Here is a 14081-nt window from a genome sequence, read left to right as displayed (position 1 = left end):
CCTCGTCTTTTGTCCAATTCAGTCGCAGCAAAGATCTTTTGTTCTAACTCAGCGTGAAAAGAAAAACTTTCTTTAAATGCAATAAACTTAAACCAAACTCAAGACTCTAAACAGATCCTCCTCCGGCCACTCTAAACATATACAAGGGGTTTTGTTTTAACCGTTTGAAAAATTTTGGGTCCTGTTTTTCTGCCTCGCAGACCCCAAGCTCACTGCTGAAACTTAGAGAGAGTGAGAGAGAGATTTCCAACGTCTAAAACACATGCTTAAAGCATAATAAAACAGGGACTGTCTTTTGCTTTGAAAATCATAAATTATAATTTAATGCCAATAATAATTTACAACAAATGGCTGTTTACAATAAACTAACACAAAACAAACAAGGAAAAGGGCCTGTGTTTTACTTATTAGAGAAACTTCACACACTCACATGGATAGCACTTGCAAGAGGAGAAAAAAAACAACAACCTACAAAACCTCGATCTAGAGGTCAGCGATGTTCTGCCATAAGAACATACTTATATTTATGTATGTATATATCTACAGAAAGAAGCTGAGGGTCAGATGGAGAACTCCGCTCAAATGCACAAATCAGACAGATTTTTCTGGTCTACATGTATTGACTGGAACTGAGTATCAAAGTTTAATACACTTTACAAAATGATCCCTTTTCTTTCACATCCCCTTACCCACCACCCCCTTTTAAAATCAAACCACGGCAAGGGATAGTGGTGGGGCTGCTGCAAAGCCTCAATAGGAACAAAAATTGCAAAAGCTCCCACACACCGAGCTTCCTCCGAACCAGGAAAAGAGAAAGAGGAAAAGACTCCAAAACAAGATACTTCCAAATCCGCACACCCTGTAAAGTTTCCTTCTTTCTTTCTCTTCCTTTTCTTAATTTGGCTTTTAAGGACAAAGGATCCCAAGAGCAGTACAGGCTGCATCTACACAATCTGAAATGTCAAAATGTCGACGTGTTTTTATGTACAGAACTCCAATGGAAAAGATTCCCTTGACCTGTGGTCATGCTCTCACAGAATGAACGTACGGGGGGAGGGGGGAGGAAGGCCAACTGCAAGTTATCATATATACATTAAAAATAAACCCTTCAGCCGCTCTAAGCTATACCACTGAATTTGAAATCCTCTCAACAACCACACTAGATGAGAACCACAGAATATTTTTAAAAATCACACCTACTTAAGGAAAAACTCATTGCAAACAACTGCCTTCTATTTACAAGGCTGTGATAGCCTGCTTGAACGGTCTTCTGCGTAACTGTCAGAAATGTACAAAACAGTATTTTTTTCCTGATCATAAAATAGATACTGATCTCAAGATTTCTAATACTTTTCACAATACCTTCCCTAAGCAGGCACTTAAGTGTGACAAATATAAGGGCCTTTTTTTTTCCTGGAAAATCCATTTTTAATTAAAAGAAGGATTAGGTGAATAGGGGTGGTTTACTATATCAGTATGGCACTTCCTAAACCATAGATAAACCATTAACTTCAGCTCCCCCCCCCACACACACCCAAATTAAACAGGCAAAGACACTAGTCTACCTTTGAACAAACTGGCTGAGGGGAGTAAACAAATAGAGCCCCCGGCCCAGCTCAGTGAGAGCTCACAGGGGCTTCTCGAAGGAAAGACAGTGAGTGGGGACAGCCAAACAGGTTTCAGATATCAAATAATATTTTAATTTCTGAATACTTTCAATTTTCCTTGGAATATAACACACAAAGACTCGACCAAACAGTTCAGTTATTATAACTTTTACAGTATACAGAAATGTTGCACTTAAAAAAAAACCTTCAGTTTTTTTAAAACACAAACTGTAAACTCTAAGATACTGAATCAATCACGTTACCTATAAGTGCCAACAGTGTTATTTTGTCATGCTGATTTCAATGGTATTTTTTAAAAAGGGAAAATATCAACAATTATAATACAAAGGGTTTGCAAATATACAAACAGATATAGGATTTTCATAACAATTCAAGAAGTAAGCGGGACCCAATTCAAATTACAAAAGTTCACTTTTTATTCAAAACCTCAGCATGTGTCTTGGACACATTCCTTGGCTGCCAATAAATTCCACAGTTCATTCTCTTTCTTAAAATATTTTTAAAAAGCTAGGTTTGTCATGGTATCTTTTTTTGGGGGGGTGGGGAGGGTAGGGGAAGTTAAGTGTTGTATGTGGTTCCTCCAGTTCTCAAATTAGAGTGCTCAACTTCACCTAAAATTTTTGGTCACCACTTGTAAGTGCGTTTCCATCATCTTTGAGTTGCCTTTTAAAGTTTTATGTCTTCCTATGATATTTTCATGGACTGAGTTTTAATTCTTGCAGAACATATATTTTAAGGATACACAGTTTTTAAGAAGCCAAGATTATATCAAAACTTATTATAGAACCACAGAATAAACTGGTTTGGAACCAGAAAAGTACAAAAAAGAACAGCTAGAGGTACATAGACACAGGACAATTAATAATTTGGAAAAAAAAAGACTTACTTTCGCCATTCTGCTAATTTTTCTCCCAATCTCCTTAAATGCACTTTTAGCAATATTTTTCCAAAATTTACCAAAAAAAGAAAAAGACTAATTTCCTTTTTATACAAAAATGATAAGTAGCAAGTTGTTCTGAACGACACAGGAGTTTGTTTTTTTTTAATGCATTCTGTAAAAGTTCATTTGACAGTCTTTTTTTTTTTGGAAATTCACAGTCCATTAAATTCTTCCCCTCTCTTCTTTTAGCAAACTTGTAACATCCTTTTATATCCTTTCTTAATAGAAGGAATTTAAGCAAACAAACCAGTCTTTTGCCTTTTCTTTCTCTCTGTTTCACTCCCCCTTCTTATCTTGATTTATTTATTTATTGAATTGCCATATACGGCCAGTTAAAACTGCTGCCGGACAGTAACATATCCCGGATGAGGGTTTCGATGGGGGTTTTACCTACCAAACGGACGAAAAACAATTGCTCTATGACTGAGGAGGAGACCGTGCGGAGGGAAGGGAGACGAAGCAAAAGCTTTCCGAATCGCGTTGGTTGGTTGGGGTACTGGCTCCTAACGTATTCTTCCAAAGCACACTGGGACTTTTCCTGCAAGCTTTCCACATGGGCTACATCAGAGAGACCACAGGCATCTGGAAGAAAGTTTAAAAAAAAAAGAAGAAGAAGACGAAGAATTCAGTCATCAGATTAAGAGGTCTGATATGGGTCACATGAGGTGTGTGTACAGTGCTCTGTCAAACTGCCCCAACCGGAGTTGGAGCAAATGCCTACATACTGAAAACTGGGATGGAGGGGGTTGCGGGGGGTGGGGACCGCAAGAGATGGTCCTGGGGTATTTGCTTTAAAATAAAAACACAGCTCAATGCGTTGCAGGCTTTCCCTGTCCGAGTCCTCAAGCTTGGTCACTGGGAGGCCCAAGCGAAGTGCATTGGGTAAATCTGGCCCAGGTCAGTAAACAGACAGACAAACAGATGAAACCAAAACTGCCAGTGCTCTGCCCCCTCCTCCTCTGTAAATAATAGTTTGGCTTATAATTATACAGTGTGTGGGGGGGCAACAACCTGGCCCAGCCCCGGGTAATGGCGCCCACGACCCAGCCTCAGATTCTCCCCAAAGAGGGCGACTCATTTTTCTCCAGTCTTTGAAACTGATTTAAGTGGCCCTTTAAAACTGATCTTGTCAGTTTAGCCTATTGAAGGGCAGCCATGCAAACTGTGATCTCTCTGTTCATTTGAGCTGTTTCTTTTCCCTCCTTTTCTTCTCTCTCCCTTTTTCTCCAACTACCAGCCCCCCCTTATTTATTTATTTTTTTTTACACCCAGGTCCCTGCAAGAAGAGACCCCTCCCCGTTATCTTCAGGAAAACACTTTTCTTTTTCGGATACGTGAAAATACAATAAGTGCCTTTGAAATGAGAGGCTTCTCAGTGAAGGCAGTGCAGGTTGTGACCTGACCTTTGGGGGCTCCCCAGGCAAGACGAGGGCTAACACATGCATACTGTGAATTCTTAAAGCAGATATTCAAAAAGAGCTGCCACCACGTCCACCCCAAGAAACAGAACACACATACAATCTCCTCATGTGTGGATCTAGGACTTTGCATGTATACAGAATGCATTGGTGTCTGTGATCAGGAATTAAAAGATCTGTTTGCATAGGACTCCTTCTTACAGCGGACTGTCTCAGAATCAGATAACAGGAACCTTTATCTCTTTGTGAGGTGATTTGCATTCTCCACACAGGCCTCTACATTTTGCAAATAGTAATAAATTAAACTGTTACGACAGTATCAGACATTTCTTTCCTTGGAAGACCAAGGGTAAGTCTAAGAGCTAACAAGGATATCAAGAAATGAACCACCACCCAGATGGTCTGGGAACTTGGGCTGGGTTAGGGTTTTGGGAAGGGGTGAAGGTGGCTATAGGCTAGGGGAAGATCCTGCCTGTACCTCTGCATCAGGCAAATGTTCTAGTTATGACAGGTCCCCCGAGAAAAATAATCCAGATCCAAGCCTCTGCATACAGCTCTTCCTTGCCCAGACACTGTCCTTTAATTGATTACCTAAGGACTTTCAAAGGCAGAATTTGGGGTGGCAGTGGAGGCGGTGGATTTTATGTGAAGAGCAGCAATATGTAAAAGACAGTGGGTTAAGGACTCAGAACCTGCAATAGATTCAGCTAATGACTTGGGCCCCCAGGATTCCTTGGAACAGTAAGGAAGAGACTGTGGATCTTTTTGTCTGCCACAGGAATTCCACAGCTCTCCTCGTGTCCTGATTACAAGCTGCAAAACCTGCAGTGGGTGACTAGGTTCCAAGCCCTACCCAGGTCCAGATGTTTGTTATCCTGAACTGGGAACCCCTTCCCCTCTCAGCCGTGACAAAGGGATCAGCTGACAACTTAGAACAGGAATGTGGAAGGGGTGATTTCCACCCACCTGGGCTCTGCTGAACTCAGCCTGGAGGCAGCCAAAAGGCTCAGGTGTGGCCCAAAGTGGTAAGCCAGACACCTTCAACAATCGTTTGGCCTCAAGAGTTAATTAATATTAGGTCTATTACTCACACAGGTTAAACTACCTACAAACTAATTAGATTTCATAATGCAGTCAATGATGGTTTTATATCTCAAGCAATACTCATACCCAGCCCAAGTTGGCATACACTTTGGGTTATTTGAAAATTGCCTTAACTGTTTGCCTGGGCAGGGGAAGCGAGAGGCCAGAGTCTTCAACCCCCTACAGGCATTCTGAAGAGTTATGATGGCCCCTTTCTTCCTCTTGCCCCTTTCTGACAGCTCTTTCCCCTCTCCTGGCAGTCTGCATTGTTTTAATAAAAATATAATTTTGAAAATTGCTGCCCTCAGGTTGGATGTGCCTGGAGCTCCAACTCCTACTGAATTAGCAGGCAAACTTTTCCCCTGCAGGGGCAAACTTTCCCCTGCAGGGATGATACCAAGACTGCTCCAGTGCCTAGGGGCATCTTCTAGAGGTTCAGCCAGGGTGACAGAGACAGCCATGGGGTAGAGGAGATTCCACAGGCTCAGCTGGCCCAGAGGGCCTGAGCTAAGGGAAGGAGCAGAAGCATGCATCCTAGTCTGGTGGGAGGGGAACAGGCCTGAGAGGCTTCCCCATGGCCTATTTTGAGAGTCTGTGTCTGAAGCATCCTTCCTGCAACCCAGCCTTCCTCTCCTCTCCCCTCTCCCCAGGACAGGCCTGGTGGGGCCCCAACAGCTATGCAAAGTTCCCATTCCAAGTTGCACAGACAGTTTGGCTTTTTAAGGGGGAGGCTGGGCTAGTTCTGGGGGCTCCGAAGAGTTTAGGCCCTAACTCTGAGCTAGGAGCGCATGGGCATGAGAGGGCAGGGCTCCTTCCTACCTGAGGTGAACAGGACTATGGCCTTGAGGCAGCTGTACTCGGCGGAGTCGACGTGCAGCGCTTTGAGCTTCTCCACTTGCTCTTGGAAGATCCGTATGTGGTCCATAAAGGCGACCACCCGGTCGGCGGACATGGGCGAGGCGTGTAGGCCGGCGGCGGCCAGTAGCGGGGCGACGTGGAGGGGCATGGAGCACTGTGCCGCGTTCAGCACGAACAGCTCGCTCCAGGTGAGGCGAAGCAGGGCCACCTGGTCGGTGATCTGCAGGTCAGGGAAGAAGGGGATGTTCCGGGCCCACTCGACGGCGCTGAAGAGCATCCGCGCGGCCAGTTCGCAAATGTTCTCGATGCCCATGATGTTGTTGGGCTGCATGCACTGGCTGCCGAAGCGCGACGTGGGATAGGGTTCGGCGCGCAGCAGCAGAGAAATATATCCGGACAGGTACGAGTGGCAGTTGAGGGGGTCCCCGTTGGTCAGCGCAAACTGCCCGTGGGTCGGCTGGGTGGGCGGCATCCTGCCCCTCTGCACCGCTGCAGGGAGGAAAGGAGACACTCCGCAGTTAATGACCAGCTTCGTTCCCCTGCTCCCCCGTCAGGGTTTGCCCCAGCCCGACCCCCACCTGACCCAGACCCCGCGGGGCGCAGGAACAGGCAGGCCTGCCCCTCTCACCAGCGCGCTAGGGCCACAGACCTGGGAGTCGCCGGGAGCCCGGCTGCACTCCTCTCAAATCACCACCCAGGCAAGCTCTGGCGGCCAGGGCGGCACACTGGCCTCGGAGGCCCACTCCGGGCTGGGCGGCCGAGGACCCAGAATTGGCCGCTTTGCCTCGCGGTCCCCGGCACGATGGGAGGGATGGAGCATTCTGGGGGCATCTTTCTTCCTTACTGCTAAACGGCTATTTTTTATTGATTGGAGGAGAGGGAGCGGGAGGGGCGAGACTGGGGGGAGGGTGAGACGCTTTTGCAAAAGACATCAAGCTGCACCCCGGACGGCCTGTGGCCACCCCGGAACCGCTTTCCCCCAACCCCGCAACCCCAGCCCCGCGGGCACCCCCGGTGAGAGACAAGCTGAGAACCGAGGTCTGGCGGCATCCTAATCGGTGTGCTCGGAGGAAGAGAGACGGAGGGAGAGGGCGGAGAGACAGGCCGGCCGAGGCGAGAGGAAGCCGGGGAGAGGCGGGGAGCGGGCGGCCGGCGCAGCCCGGGGAGGGCCGGGGAGGGCCGGGGAAAGCCGGCCAGGCTCGGGCACGAGCTGTTATCTGACGCCGGACGGGGAGAGTCGCTCTCGCAGAAACACAAAGAAACCGCGGCGTTCGCTCGCCCCAACCCGGAGCCCGCGCCCGGCGCCGAGCGCGCCATTGGCCGAGCACGGCTTGCGGCGCTCGGCGAATTTCATATCACAAAGACCCAACTCGCTCAGAGCGAAAGCAGCCGCCCAGGGCCCCTCGCCCACCCTTCCCCTAACTCCCTATCGCGCTCTCCTCCTTTCAAAAGTGAAAGGAAAAAAGAAAACAGAGGGTTTTTTTTTTTTTTTTCAGCCGAATGTTAATCCACGGAGGGTCACATGAGTGCTGCCCGGGCGGCAGCGTTAATACGGCGAAGTGCGTAAAATTGCCATTTGTAATTTGAACCTCCTGTACAAAAGTACAATCTCAGGTTGTTGGGTTTTTTTTTTTTTGGTTTTTTTTTTTGGGGGGGGGGGGGCTGGGGAGAGGGGTGGGGAGGAGGGACATGTGTTGAACATGCAGGAAAAACAAGGAGAGAGAAAAAAAACTGAGAGGAAAGAGAAGTAAACCAGGCTTTAAAACAACAACAACAAACAACACCCCATCACTTGCAGAAAGGCGAACTCGAATGAACTGGCAGTCAATGCAAAGAAAATTAAAAGAGCCCGAAGAGAGAGTAGAAGAGGAAATCAGTCGGCCAAAGCATGCGGATTTGGGGATCTGGGTTCCAATGCAGAACTTGCTTCTAGTATAAAACCCCTTTCAGCTGCAATACGAAGAGAAGAGCTTGGGGCTTCCGTGTCCTTACCCAGAGCAGGCTAGCCAAACGCACCCAGGGCCCCGGGACCCCAGGCGAGGGGGGTAGAAATGAGAGGCCAATACCTTCCCGTCTCATGCCCACTTTGAGGCACTTTTTGAGGCGGCAGTACTGGCACTGGTTGCGGTGGTGCTGGTCGATGGGACAGTTCCGGTTGGCGCGGCACGTGTAGCTCAGGTTCCTCCGCACGCTGCGCTTGAAGAAGCTCTTGCAGCCCTCGCACGTAAACTGGCCGTAGTGCTTGCCGCTCGACTTGTCCCCGCACACCACGCACTCGATGTGCTGCTGCTGCTGCTGCTTGTCACCGCCCGGACCGCCAGGGCCGCCCTGGCCGCCGGCCGCCGTCTGGGCCGGCGTGCTGGCCGGGCCCCCTTGGCCGGGCGTCTGTGGCGTGTGCGGGGCGCCGGGCGGCGGGCCGGGCACAGGCGGCGCCTGCGAGGCCTGGCTGCCCTGAGAGCCGGGCACCTCGTCCTGGGGGTCGCGCCACGTGCTGACTACCATTGCCATATCTATGGGGGCCGCGTCCGGACTTCCTGCTCCCCTGGCTGCTGGCGGCGGCGGCTCCCGGGTCTCGGGCTCCGGCGCGCCGCCTTTTGTGTGTGCAAGGGTGCGAGAGGGCGCCCCGGGTGGCTCGGGGTCTGGTTGGTTGAGGTTGGTTAGTTTTTCCTTTTTTGTTTCTGCTTTGCAAAGTTTTGTCGATTGCTTGTCTGGCCCGGTGTGTTTGTTTTGTTTGTTTCTCTCGGCTCAGCTTTGTTGCTTTCGGGGGGCTTTCCGCCGGGAGGGGAGGGGATGGGGCCGGGGGAGAGCAAGTGGGAGCAGAACGTGGAGAGAGAGGGAGGGGAGGGAGAGCTGCAAGTCGATTGTCTGGCTTCAAGACAGAAGTAAGAGGCAAAAAAAAAAAAAAAAAAAATCTCTCCAAAGATCTCCCTCGCTCTCACTCTCTCCCTCCCTCTCTCGTTCACTCTCTCGCTCTCAGAGCTGGTGTGCAGCCGAGGAGTTGGAGGAGGAGGAGGAAGAGGAGGAGGAGGAGGAGGTGGAGGAGGAGAGGCGACTGTCCGGGGGCCAAGTCCAGGGCAGCCCACAGTCAGCCATTCAGGAAAGCCATCGAAATCAGGAGGACTAGGAGAGCAGAGGCGCCGGTCTCGGGCGCACCCAGAGAGCCAGGCAGGCCGGGGCGGAGGCCGGCGGCCCACGGAGTGGCCGGAGCGCTGCCCGGGTCCGGGGGAATCAGCATGAAAGTGGTCCGCGTCGGGCGCTGCGCGGCGTCGTCCTGGCGCTGGGCCGCCGCCGCCGCCTGCCACAGGCGCCCGGCGCGCGCCTCGCTTGCTCCGGCCGCCGCCGCCCGCTTTCGCCGGATAGAGGCCGCTCGCCGCTCCCTGCGGGCCGCCTGGGCCGCCGCCGCCGCTGGAGCCGCCGCCGCCGCCGCCGAAGCCGCCGGGTCGGGCCCGGAGCCGCCGCGTCTAGCGCCGCCGCCGCCGCTGAAGCCGCTGCTGCCGCCGCCGGAGCCGCTGCTGCTGCTGCCGCCGCCGCCGCCTCACACACATAGGGAAAGAGTCAACTCGCCGGCGGCGGGGGAGAAATGATAAAAGAGAGAGAGGAGGGCAGATCACCACCTAGAAGCACATCCTTCGTGCGCAGAGGGGGGAGGAAAAGACGGAGAGAAAGAATGAAACAGGGGAAAAAAGGCAGCACGGCACCCGGAGAAAGAAGACAACTCGGGGAGAGGAGGAGGAGGAGAAGAAAACACACACGCGCGCACGCACACACACACCGCGGAGAGAAAAGAACAGAGAATCAAAGTGATCAAATATGCTAAAAAGGGGGGCGCGGGAGGGAATGCGATTTATAGGCGCCGGGGCTGGCAGAAGTGGCTTCTCCGCGATCAGCTCACTGAGCTCTCTATATAGTGAACTTTGACACGACTGCTGCAACTTAGCGCACGTTGCCATGGCGACGGCGCGCCTTATAAGGCAGCAGCCGGGGTTGGCCTGGCCAGGCGCGCGCGCACCGCCCCCTCGCAGTCATTGGCCGGAGCGCGGCGGCCCCGCCATGGCGGCCGCGGGCTCAGCCCGGTCCTAGCGCGAGCAGTGTCGCGGCCCTGGCGCGGGGGGCGAAGGGGGGCGGGGAGGGGGCGGCTGTGCCGCCGCCACTGCCAAGCGGGGGATGGGCCCACACTGGCCCCGGGCGCGCGGCCACGGCTCTGTCCGCACCCCGCACCCGAGGTTTCCGCTCCAGAGGGGAGAGGACCGCGGCGCGCACACACAACGCCTCTTAAAGGCTCCGCGAGAGGCTTTGGATGGAATCGAGGACTTCGACTCTCGCAACTTGGCGATGCCACCAAATCCGTTGTTCGCGCACCACCCGGGACTCCCAGCGCATCTTTATGCCCACAGTACCAGAGAAAGAAAAGTTCCCCGGTTTCTTTGCAGAGGGGTAGTGGGTGAGGATGGGAAGGTGCCTCGAACCGAGCTTGCAGGCATTTTCCAAACGAAACATTTGGTCAAATCCGGGTGATGGTAGACCCTTCCCTTAGTCTACTCTGATCACTTGCTTGGTTTGGTGGCTATTTTTTTTCTTCCATCCTTCCTTCCTTCCTTTCTTCCTTTCTTTCTTTCTTTTTCTTTCTTTCTTTCTTTCTTTCTTTTCTTCCTTTCTTTCTTTCTTTCTTTTCTTCCTTCCTTCCTTCCTTCCTTTCTTTCTTTCTTTCTCTCTCTCTCTTTCGTTTTTTTAGAGAAAAGGAGCCGTCAGTGGCTGTGTTTTCCTTGTAGGGTTAACATTTCACAGGAATGTGGCCTGACATTTTAATTGCTCAAATAAAGCATCTCGGATGCTGAGAAGCAGAAATAGACTTCATCTCATTGTCATGATGCAATTAAAATCAATTTTCTTCAACTTTATCCTCTCTCGTTAGTTTCAGCTAACTCCCAAGCCCACGTCCTGCCACACACCCAGTCGTGGTGAGAGGTGAAAAGACCTTTCTGCCCGCTGATGGACAAGCGGAGGCAGCCTCCCAGCGTCCCCTGTGCATACCCTCTGTACACATATGTAAGCGCACATATATCAGATGCGCATTTGTCAATGTACACAGACAAAGGCTTCAGCGACTATGCTTCTAGGTAATAGAACAGTTGAGTACGACTTCATTGTTCCTCAAGTTCCTTTTAAGCATTCATACAGTCATTAAAACACACCCAGAGATTCTGCCCCAAATTGGGAATAATAACAAGTACAACTCACAGGAATCACGCACAAGCCATATTCTTCCTCAGGAGATTCACTGCAATGAGAACAACTTCATCTCCTGTGCCATTCTGCTCAATGTGCTAAAATCATCAAGCCAGTTATGTCTCTGAATTCCAGGGCTTTCGGTTTTAAACATCAAACATCTAGAATTGCCCCTCAGAACACACTGTATTCCAAATCAGTAACCTGTCTGTTGGATTTTGACCAGTTAGTGGATTATGATTATTCAAAATTTATAGAACAAAACTGTGACTCCATCATACACTCTTTGCACCAAGAAAAAACTGTAGACTGGTAATGCAACCAGGTTTATGAACAAGATATTTTACACAAAACATGTTGAGCTTCAGGAAACATGAACACAAAGAGTAAATTAATGACCATAGGAAAGCATCCTTGATAGTTTAAAAAATCGGAGTGATGAAGGATTAAAAAATAATAAACCATACATATAACTGACATGTATAGATTGCACTTTGCACTCAATACCCTTTACACACATGGGGAGAATACGAGGTAGGAACTAAATGAAGATGTAGGCAGATAGGCACTAGTTTATAGGGAAGGAAAGATTCTCCTTATGCTTCATTCTTGAAACCTCCTTAGCCCTCACCCTTCCTCCGCTGAAATCACATATTTCACTAAGGCTGCAGGTGCTGGGATTATTTGGAAGTTGTTAAAAAAAAAAAAAAAAAGAACTATAGTGGACACTGAGCTATCATAAACCTGGTGTGTAATGAGATTGCCATAGAGCAAAGCCAGGCAGAAAATTTCAGGTTGATTAGAGACACAATATAACTTTCTCCTAAAGAGGACGAGAAGGATGGAAAAGAAATCATTTCGGAGAAGGCTGTGCTTTTTTTTTTTTTTACTCTTTTTCTTTTCAACCTCTATGATTTGAGGAATTTCCTAATGCTACAAATGTCAGTAGATTAGGGGCAAACTCAGCAGAGATGTGGTAGGGCTGAGGTTGAGATAGAAAATCTAATGGGCATCCCCATCTCAATTTAATAGAAGATATAACTGATTATAAGGAAATCCTAAACTCGCCTCTTGGGTGCAGACACTTCCATGGCAAGAGCACCTTTTACAAACATGCAGTCGGAAATTTTTGAGGAAGAAGAGCTTCTCCAGGACACTTTGAGATTTTTGGTATTTGAAGTACGCTCTGATGGCTTCAGATTTAAAATGAAGGATTTCCCAACCATCTCCTACAGCTCTGGATCCTGATAGGCATACAACCACAGGGCTGCCAATAAGTCAGAGGTGTTTTACTCTGTATTTTAGGACTCATTCAGTTATGGGGGTGCTATTAAAAAGCCAAAAAACAAAAACAACAAAAAAATGACCATTTCAATTGTAGTTAATTTATTGTATAGAAGAAGAGAGAAGACTGCAGACTGAGAAGAAAAACAAGGAGAAAATATTTTAAAATGTCTTCTTCTGAGATGCTCATATTCCTTGATTAAAACAGCTCTAAGGCTAAAAGATAAATATCAATATGTTGTTACTGTTTTTTTTTTTTTAAGAAAATCCAGCCCAGTCTTTTATTGTAGATGTAAATTTATTTTAATGAGAAGAATGGCAAGCTTTAATTTGGCCGGAGAAAGTTGAAAAAACATTTGTTTTACTGTAGGGGGAAAAAAAGCCACCCAGGAATATGATTTTCTTCCAGAAAGTGGCTGTAATTCTCCACAAATTAAATCATAATATGAATACAGACCTCAGCAAATGTCGAGATTAACTCTGAACTCAGTAGAAACCAGTTCTGTCCACCAGGATTCATTGAATTCCTCCTTCCCCTCAATCTAGTCCGTGTGTGTTTTTCTCTTCCACCACACTGGAGCTCCATGAATAGAGAAAGGGGCTTCCATTGTGTCTCTCTGAACTTCCAAGTCAATGCAATTTTTAACCACTGGCTTGTGGTACTTTGAAAATCACCAGGGGCTGTCAGAGTTGGGTCCTCTGAAAAATTTACAGTGCTAAATCAGAGCATATGCTGGGAGGGAAAAAATTGCTTAAGATTGGAGCAAGTACAGTATCTGTCTGCCCCCTAGTGTAAGAGTCCTCGCTGCCTAAAACGCAACTTTAAAAGAAAAGAGCTCTTAAAGGGAAACGACTTTGAGCTCACGTAGGCATAGCAGAATGAAACTTCTGTACATTTTAATCTGAATAATTCTTCAGGGTTTAAAATTAATTGGCTCTGGCTTGGTTGGACCGGACTCCGATCTCGCCACCTCTGCGTTTCCTGAGTCACTGCCGGAGAGGTGATGATTTTTTTTTTTTTTTTTCTGAACTGGGTTTATGCGCGTCCCCCTCACCCCCTCCTCTCTTTTTTCTTTCTCTGTCTCTGTCGTCTCTCTCGCTGGCTTTTTAAAAATGAGGAACCGTTCCTTGAACGTTCTGGACAGAGCACAGAATTGCTTAAGTCAGCCCGACACGGTTGTAATAGACAGCAAAAAGGTAAACGTTTGCCTGAAATCCGCACGCCAGCTCCACTACCCCGCCCGATGGTGAGTACCCTTCTCGTTGCGATTCTCCTAGCTTAACCGAGCGCTCTGCTCCCCGAGCCGCGGGCGAGGGCGCCGGGCAGAGCTTTTCTCCCTCCCTGCCTGGCTGGATGTCAGTTGCACAAGGTTGCAAAATACAGCGCAGAGGCAGATCGAACAGTAAATTCTGACGCTTAGTGCGAGCCTAGCAGCTCCTTTGCTAGAAAACCGAGTCGTCTATTGCTTGGAAAAACACGCTTATAGGACTGGTTTTTAGTTTGCTCTAGCGAAGGAAATGAGTTTGAGGAGATGGGAGGCACCGCAGTCTTTACGCTTCGGTTTAATCATATTTTGGCAGCTTCGCAATTGTATTTTCCCCTTCTCCCCGCCCCCCACCACCTCTCCTACCGCACACATGTAA

The 14081-nt window shown here is 48.9% G+C and overlaps 1 protein-coding gene and 1 long non-coding RNA gene across 5 annotated transcripts in view; one reads left to right on the top strand and one right to left on the bottom strand.

Moving 5' to 3' along the window:
* Window positions 1–903: 903 nt before the first annotated feature.
* NR2F2 (nuclear receptor subfamily 2 group F member 2) overlaps window positions 904–14081 on the bottom strand; it is a 13988-nt gene continuing 810 nt past the window's right edge. Inside the window, exons 1-3 of one of the 3 annotated variants that reach the window (XM_027083174.1) lie at window positions 7994–9752; window positions 5889–6416; window positions 904–3150 (exon numbers count right to left, since the gene is read on the bottom strand). In XM_027083174.1, the coding sequence (XP_026938975.1) occupies window positions 2876–3150; window positions 5889–6416; window positions 7994–8435 (1245 nt within the window). In that variant the 5' untranslated portion in view covers window positions 8436–9752 and the 3' untranslated portion in view covers window positions 904–2875. Of the gene's footprint in view, window positions 3151–5888; window positions 6417–6576; window positions 6831–7993; window positions 9753–14081 lie in introns of those variants that run through there. The other 2 variants (XM_027083176.1, XM_027083175.1) reach the window with 2 other exon arrangements.
* The window catches only part of LOC113607645 (uncharacterized), a 26629-nt gene continuing 22466 nt past the window's right edge, over window positions 9919–14081 (top strand). For both annotated transcript variants that reach the window (XR_003428013.1, XR_003428012.1), the window contains exon 1: window positions 9919–13684. This is a non-coding gene — a long non-coding RNA (uncharacterized LOC113607645). The remainder of the gene's footprint in view (window positions 13685–14081) is intronic.

This window comes from Aethalodelphis obliquidens, unplaced genomic scaffold, assembly GCF_003676395.1.
Source record: "Aethalodelphis obliquidens isolate GAN/ISIS:26980383/991018 unplaced genomic scaffold, ASM367639v1 scaffold49, whole genome shotgun sequence".
NCBI classification, from domain to species: Eukaryota; Metazoa; Chordata; class Mammalia; order Artiodactyla; family Delphinidae; genus Aethalodelphis; species Aethalodelphis obliquidens.
This window is presented reverse-complemented; position numbering and strand designations above follow the sequence as displayed.